The 8,706-nt window shown below is 46.2% G+C and overlaps 1 protein-coding gene across 1 annotated transcript; it reads right to left on the reverse strand.

Moving 5' to 3' along the window:
• Nucleotides 1-649: 649 nt before the first annotated feature.
• Nucleotides 650-7,354, reverse strand: gabrp (gamma-aminobutyric acid type A receptor subunit pi; the record flags this gene model as incomplete). The annotated part of the gene is made up of 8 exons (XM_083651404.1): nucleotides 7,264-7,354; nucleotides 7,026-7,093; nucleotides 6,000-6,217; nucleotides 3,707-3,789; nucleotides 3,347-3,484; nucleotides 2,968-3,120; nucleotides 1,230-1,423; nucleotides 650-985 (listed from the first exon to the last, which is right to left on the reverse strand). The coding sequence occupies exons 1-8, from the start codon at nucleotides 7,301-7,303 to the stop codon at nucleotides 650-652; spliced, it is 1,230 nt and encodes a 409-aa protein (XP_083507530.1). The 5' UTR covers nucleotides 7,304-7,354.
• Nucleotides 7,355-8,706: the final 1,352 nt, after the last annotated feature.

Below are 8,706 nucleotides of genomic sequence, written 5' to 3' on the forward strand. Positions count from 1 at the left end.
CTTTTGCACTTTACTGTTTTCCTACCTGGATAAGGGAATAATAAATTCATGTCTCCAAACATTCGGTCTCAAAGGGTGAATGAATGAATGGGTAATAGCTGAATAATCACTGTCATGAGTTTTCATTATTTGTGAGAATAAATACATTGAATTTCTTCCTTAACTCATCGAAAATATACGCCCGACACATTCTCAGTCACTGGTTTGTTTTAATGTGACATGAAATCCAGTAAAGTAAATGTCCTCATAACTCATACATACTACAAGCAAATATATGTAAAGCAAATCAAACAAAATCCACTGCAAATCAGTCACTTTATACAAGAAGGCAGTTCAAGCAGCACAGTAGAGTGTGATGCAATCTTTATCTCCTGTTGTTCTATGTATGTGTCTGATAGGCAGATACAGGCATTGCACTTATACATAATTCATATTTTGGCAGCCATCCATTCATACATGACCAATAACTTTCAATATGCACTGAGACAGATGAGAATGACTGGTTCCTCGCCATAAGTTAAAAGCATGTGTGGAACAAAAAAGAAAAGGCTCTATCAAGGCGGTATAGTCCGTGTGTAGACCCAGGCAGCGATGACTGGTATCGATTGGGGTCATAATAATATCGAGGCATCAGTTTGAAAGCGAGGACTCAGAGAAAGAGATAGTAAAGCCAGTAGAGGATATTGATGAAGAGGAAGGCGAGGGGGAAGAGGGTGCGGGAGTGGCGGTCGATGTTGTGTGGATTCTCCACGATGAAGACCGATGCGGCCCGGCGCGATGCATCCTTCACCGCTGACAGGCCGCAGCGCTTCCCGGGCCTCTTCTCCTTTGACCCGGCAGCATCGCTCTTCGCATCGCTCTTCACCGATTGGTCCAAGGCGTCCTCTGCGGTGGAGTCTATTTCCACAGACTGATTCGGTTGGCTGGACCTGACCATAGGGATGGAACCGTTGCCAATTGATTCAGTGAACTCCCTCAAGAGTTCCTGAGAGAGGGAGAGAGAGAGATACATAATGTTCTAACGATGGATAATGCTACCTAAGTAGCGTAAAAAAAAAAAATCCATATAAAGTATATAGCTTTAACAGCACAATCAACTTATACTAGGCAATATAGCTGTATTGATCCTTCTCCTAGAAGATACTGAAATGTGTGATATGGTACTGTATGTTATGTTCTTCATGATTTCTTTATGATTTATGATTTTTTAATGCAAACAGCCTGCTCACCCTGTGTAAGTCTTCGATGGTCTGGTGCTGCATGGTGCAGAAGTGGGCACAGGCGTACTCCAGCAGTGCACCGAAGATGAAGGTGAAGCAGATGCCGAGGTACACGTCTATGGCCTTGATGAAGCAGTTGGCGTTGGGCAGAGAGGTGCGGGCGCCCATCATCAGCGTGGTCATCGTCAAGACCGTCGTCACTCCTGAAGCATATAGATCGTCGCGGTGTTTACTAGTATCCCTGTCCTCTCCTTTATATCTAAGGTTGTGTGTCACATCTAGAATCCGTCTATTGGTAATCAATTCAGGTGTAGCAGACCGTTATGATGAATTGTCTTCATCTAGCCCAACGTCCACCTCCACCCTCTCAATCATCCTCCGCCTCTCGGTCTCCTCCCCTTCATTTCATTAGTGGCTTCTCTCCCAGGTGCTCTCTGATCTAGGCTCTCCTCCACCATACAAATGATCTAGGCTCTCCTCCACCATACAAATGATCTAGGCTCTCCTCCACCATACAAATGATCTAGGCTCTCCTCCACCAAACAAATGATCTAGGCTCTCCACCACCATACAAATGATCTAGGCTCTCCTCCACCAAACAAATGGAAAGATCTGGAAGCTTTTGGTCACTGGTGTCAGTAAATAATCTACTTGTTTAAATGTGTCTTGAAGTGATGATGTATTGAGGGAAGATAGAAAACATTGCTGGCGTAGCGTATGTTGGAGGACCAGTATCTAGAAAGGTGCTATATAAATGCAATTCCTCTTCTTCCTCCTCCTCCTCCTCCTCCTCCTCACCCCTGGTGACTCGATAACCACTGATCATCAAATCTGGGAGGGGGAGGAGGATGATGATGATGATGAAGAATAATTTAATTTATATAGCACCTTTCTAGATACTCCTACTGGTCCTCCAACACCACTTCCAGCACCAGTCTCCCATCCGAGTGTCCACATCCAGACCTGCTTAGCTTCCCCAGGAAAGCCAGTAATGTAATGCAGGAGCCACTGGTGCTACGTCACACACTCGCATAGACAAGATGTGATTGGCTCCCATTGTTTTTCAAATGCTACATTAAGTGTAGCCATCCTAGGAGTCCCACGTTATAATTAAATGAGTTAAATGTTAGGAAAGCTAGCGAGTGCTGAAAGAAGTCGTTGCTGCCAGAGGTCACAGGGAAGTTCGAGGGAACGGTTACGCCGCCAGATGTGACGTTCACTTTGATTTGTCCCATGACAACTCATAACTTTTGGAACATATTGCCCTGTAAAATCAACATGGATACTGTGATACTGTCGTTTCCATAAAATCACTCACACATTCACTGCCCAGGGAGCCATTGTTTTTTTTATTGAAAATTGTCTTGGCTTTCTTGTTTATAGCTTTTGGGAGAGACTGGTTTATGTGAACAAATATAGTCTGTATTATCCCAGAACATGGCAATAACAGACATGTGCAATAACAATCACCCTGTTTTAGTGTGGATGTCTCTATCTGTATGAGACACTATGTATTGTGCTGCCAAGTGCAGGACAGTTCGATTATATATTATAATAAGTACAAGTATATAGTGATGCTAATATCAGAGAGATAAATGGATGAATACATTATGAGGGATTTATATGGCATTAATTAATTCATTAATTAATGATTGCACTCAGATGTAAAATACAGACGTTTTACCTTGCACAACCAAAATAATGGTGTGTAAAACTGGTGAAGAAGAGTACAAGATGTGATACTGACCAATGCAGGTCCGAGCTGGTACAGAGGACTGGCTGATCCAGAAGGAGACCCAGGAGAGAACCACCAGCAGAGTGGACGGGACATACGTCTCCAAGATGAAGAACAGCACGTTTCTGCGCAGTGCGAAATGCAGCACCAGCTTGGGGTATCGTCCTACAGAGAGGCGCACAAAGACACTTCATATTTAATTAATTAATTCATTAATTATGAAGGTCGCGGTCACTAGGTCACGTTATTTGGGAATCATCACTGGTCAGTTGATAAGGTTACGTCATGCAGGTGCGTTGATTTTGAATCAGTCATTTTGTGGCAGTCTGCACATGACTCATATTCCCTTTACATGCCATTGGTTAATATACAGTGGAGTTGCAGGAAGTACCTGTCTCGTACACAGCTTCCGACACGGTTGTGTAGTAGCTCTCCACACTGTACTGCGCCAGCCGCAGTATGTCCAGACCCTTCACCGAATCGTTCCCTCTGGTCCAGTAGAACACCACGTCCTGCAGGTTGTAGCCCCCTGACACACAGACACACACACACACACACACACACACACACACACACACACACACACACACACACACACACCAATCTGTCGTTGATAAATCAACCACACACAACATTGTCCATTCAATTTCATTCACTCACTCAGTGTATACTCACTACACCGGATGACGATGATGATGGTGGTGGTGGTGATGAGGGTGATGATGCTTTGATGGGTTTCACAGGTACTCACAGCTCTCCAGCTGCAGGGTGCACACCTGTCTGTCCATGGGATACTTGGTCAGGTCCATGTTACAGGCGATCGTAGCTGTGATGCTGCGTAAATAATGAGATCTCATCATTACATTACATTACGTCATTTGGCAGACGCTTTTATCCAAAGCGACTTACAATAACACACTTTTTGTCAGCAATAGAGCAATCAACTATGGAGCACAGTCTATGACAACTACAAATCCTGAAGGAACAGTGGTACGAGTTTTAGTTTAGGATTATTATTATTTTTTATTATTTTTTTTAGAGAGAAAGAAGTTAGATCAAGAAGGGCCCAGGTGGACCCTGAAAAGGTGAGTCTTTAGTCTTTTCCGAAAGATCGGCAGTGATTCAGCAGTCCTGACCGAAGGTGGCAGCTCGTTCCACCATTGGGGTGCCAGGGAGGAGAAGAGTCGAGATCGGGATGAGCGACTTTTGAGCGCCCGTAGCGAAGGAGGAGCAAGTGCCCTGCACTGGTGGAGGAGCGAAGGGAGCGGTGAGAGGTTTGGAACCTGACCAGAGATTGCAGGTACAGGGGAGCTGACTGGTGTACTGCCCTGTAGGCCAGTACCAGTGTCTTGAATTTGATGCGAGCTGAGATGGGAAGCCAGTGGAGGTCCCGGAAGAGGGGAGTGACATGAGAGAATTTGGGTTGGTTGAATACCAGACGGGCTGCAGCGTTCTGAATGAGCTGAAGCGGTCGGATGTCGGTGGCAGGTAGGCCAGCCAGGAGCACGTTGCAGTAGTCCAGGCGAGGGGTGATAAGTGACTGGACCAGGAGTTGAGTCGCTTCTCTTGTGAGGAAGGGACGGATTTTGCGGATGTTGTAGAGGGAGAACCTACAGGAGCGTGCTGTCGCAGCTATGTTGGCTGAGCAAGACAGCTGGTTGTCGAGGATCACCCCAAGGTTCTTAGCTGTTTGGGAGGGCAGTACAGTGGTGTTGTCGATGGAGATGGAGAGATCTGTGAGAGGACAGTCTTTCCCTGGGAGGAAGAGTAGCTCTGTCTTACCAAGGTTGAGCTTGAGGTGGTGGGCAGACATCCAGTCGCCAATGTCCTTGAGACATGCAGAGATGCGAGCCTCGATTTGAGCGTCGGAGGGGGGGAAGGAAAGGAAAAGTTGGGTGTCATCAGCATAGCAGTGATAAGAGAAGCCATGAGAAGAGATCACATAGGCAAGAGATCTGATATAGAGAAGGAAAAGTAAGGGCCCCAGGACTGAGCCCTGGGGGACACCAGGGAGTCATGAGAGTGGCTTCAAACGGCAAACCTCCATGGAGTCACATATAAGTTATTAATTTGATCTTAAGACAGCTCAATCAATATTCTGTGACATGAAGGCCTCCCCTCGCTGAGCAAGGATCAAGAGAACCGTCTGAAATGTCATCACAAGATATTTCCTGGAACTGCTGCATTAAATGTGTATTCGTGGCTCATTCATTTAATACATATACTGTAGGCTATTAGTTCTAGCAGTTCTGAACCAGAAATATCCATGGAAATGGGTGTGTCAAAGTGGCCAACATTAAAACAATTGACTGTATGGTCATTTGCAAGGTGGGCCCTTGATTGACAAAATGATAACCTGTAATTTTACAGACTGGATATCAACTTCAGGTCTCCCAAAACAGTTCTATAACAAAAACTCCACAGTATATCAAATCCTGCATCAGCAGATCCGGATCCCTATCGTCATGGGAACACTGATTTGAGGCGGATTTTGGTCTTAATTGAAGAATTGGTGTGGCATCGAAGTGGTCCATGAAACCGTCCCCATCACTCATGTGATATTGACATGAAAGACTCCTGTCTTCCAAGCCCAGATCACCATCCAAGGCTACTCAATGCATGCCAGCCTTCCAAGGCAAATCCATATGGACTGACATGTGACTTTGTGTTTGTCAGCCTCAGGTTGGGGTTGGCCTCAGGCACTGCTCACAGTTATGGATCAAAATAACAGTCACCATGTCCCTCAAAATGACCCTGGGCTACACAAATCACCCTATCCATCATTTACCATTCATAAAGCTGTACATATTCATGACATGCTGCCATGACAAACTCTCTTAATGCGGCCATATGGGACATTTTATGAATATTCATGAGCTCATACTGAACTGATTGAAGGGCATAGGAAACACATTTCCTTAAGCAGTTATTCTACCGCTGCACTCACGAGTCCTAAGAGTGACAACCTAAACGCCCAAAATGTCAGTATGTTTCAACCGATGCTGTTGAAATAAAGAAACCCCAAACCTGCCCCCATCATGTACCGCAGGGCGTAGAGAACGGTTCCGTTGCTGAAGATGCGTATGAGGCGGTTCTCCACGGTGACGTCGTGCAGGAAGGAGCGCTTGGAGTCGGGGATGAAGGTGTCCGGGATCCAGAGGAGCGACACCAGGCGCCCGTCCACGCTGACGCTCTCGTTTCCCGGGAACACCAGCCTGGAGTCACGCCACCGCTGGCGCAGGAAGATGGTCGCCGTGTAGTCCTACAAAGTTGATGATGGGATGAGAGGGACTTTAAACCGGTGGTTCTCAAAGTGGGGTCTGGAGATGCCCCGGGGAGTCCTTGAGGGGGTTCCAGGGTGTCCCCAGCAAAAAGGGGGATCATTTACTTTCACTAGAGTTCCATCCATAAGTAACACAATGACATGTATGGCTATTTTGGTCATGGGTTTCATACACTTTCTGTAGGCCTACTAAAACATCAACGATCTTATCAGATGGGGGACCCTGGGACGAAAACGTATCAAATGGGGGTCCGTGGTCTAATCTGTGTCAGTTTAGGGGTCCTTGAAGTGTGAGAACCACTGCTTTAACCTGCAGATATTCTTTCCTCCTTTTCCATTTCCTTCATTCATTCATTCCATTTCACACTCACACTCACTCACTCACTCACTCACTCACACTCACTCACTCACTCACACTCACTCACTCACACACTCACGCTCACTCACTCACACTCACTCACTCACTCACTCACTCACACTCACTCACTCACTCACTCACTCACACTCACTCACTCACACTCACTGACTCACTCACTGACTCACTGACTCACTCACTCACACTCACTCTCACTCACTCACTCACTCACTCTCACTCACTCACTCTCACTCACTCACTCTCACTCACTCACTCACTCACTCCCTCACACTCACTCACTCACTCTCACTCACTCACTCACTCACTCTCACTCACTCAAGCTCACTCACTCACTCACTCCCTCACTCTCTCTCTCTCTCTCACTCACTCACTCACTCAAAAATATCAAGAAGAAGAAAGAAGAAAGTATACCATGTTGATTTCAGAGATGGCGTCAATGCTGGCGATATCAAGACTCATCCCAATCTCCACAGGCCCCTCTATCAAAGACAGACACAGAGCTTTGGAAATGAGAGGGAAACTTTGGCTGCTTTGAAGAAGAGATAAACAAAAATGACAACTGCACAGCATTAAAAAAAAACATCGGTTTTTAGATCTCAAATCCCTTCAATATTCTGCATGCAAAGCTTTTCGTTCAGCTCCTTCCCACCATTGAAGTTGGGTCTGAGGTAGCGGTTGTAGCCTTTCATCAGCTTCTGGATGGTTGGCAGTAGCTGGGAGTCATTCCACTCTCCCCAGTGGCCGGGGCAACAAGCACTGACACTGAGAGAGATGGATGAGAAATCAAACCAGGGTGTGAAAGAGGGCGGTGGAAAATTGTTTTTTGTTGTTGTTGTTGTGGTGGTGATGATGGGGTATTTCATCAAAAGAAAGACTGCAGCATGAAGCTCCATAAGCTAGGGCAATGTAGTTCCAATCAATACCAATATCAGTGCATGTAGCTAATTCCATTCTTGGCCTCACCTTTGGCTCAACATCAGACCCAGGGTCAGTAGGGTCAGGGGCTGGTCAGACATTATGGATCGCAGATCAACCGCTGGGGACAGAGAGGAAATCAAACCATGGAGACAGGTAACGCGCGCGCACACACACACACACACACACGCACGCACGCACGCACACACACACACACACGCACTTGCTATGACACACTTTCACCACAGGGTGGCAGCACTTCACCAAGGCGTAACAGCAGCAGCTCTTGTTGTGTGAGGTTATAATAAATTTAGTGTGATATCATATCTCCCTGTTCCACTTGTGGTGAAAGGCGCTGGGAACTCGTATTGATCGCATCCGTCCTACTTGACTTCCATGAAGATCTCATTAGCTGCTCCGTTGTGCTTCCACACGCACCGAGGAGACACGGCGAAGAGAGACGATACGTCATTATCAGTTTGTCAGTTTGTCACCTGCTGATTTATGCAAATCCCATAGGTGTATATCACAAAGCCTTCTCCCTGATAGGTCACACTTTCAGTGCTTCCTCAGTCCCTATATTGTTGACCGACAAATCCCTTCCCATCTCTCATAAATATCTCTCTGTCACAGGTGGACCAGTCCTTCTTTCCTCTCAGGTTCATCTAAAGCATCTAAAGTCCATCCTACACTGTATTTATGCCGTTTCTAGCTATTCCCAATGCAGCCTCTGCACACTATTGACACCTGCCAAAGCCGCTGGCAAAGCCCTTTGACTTGAGGACAGAGGATTTCATTAGAAATTCAATGTATTATTCAAGCAGCAGCACAGCCATGAGTTGTGATGGTAGTGCGACATATGGATTTCACATTAATTTCCTTTCCTAATGGCCTCAGTGAAAATAAACAAAAGGAGGGAGGTCTCTCAGTCCCCGGCTGTCTGTTATTTTCTATTTTCATTCAATCTATTGTTAAAGTCATTTTTCATTCTTTCTTTTTTCTTTACGCACCTCTTTTTCTTTCCCTCCATCCTCGCCTCTCACTTTCTGTCCACTTCTCACTCGGAGCCCTCTCTCTCTCTCGCTCTCTCCCCCTCAGCCCTCTCTCTCGCTCTCCCCCCCTCAGCAGCACTAAACTGTTAGAATCTGCTTCTCCAAAGGATAACGGCATGGACACT

This window comes from Poromitra crassiceps (assembly GCF_964638095.1).
Source record: "Poromitra crassiceps genome assembly, chromosome: 15".
NCBI lineage: Eukaryota > Metazoa > Chordata > Actinopteri > Beryciformes > Melamphaidae > Poromitra > Poromitra crassiceps.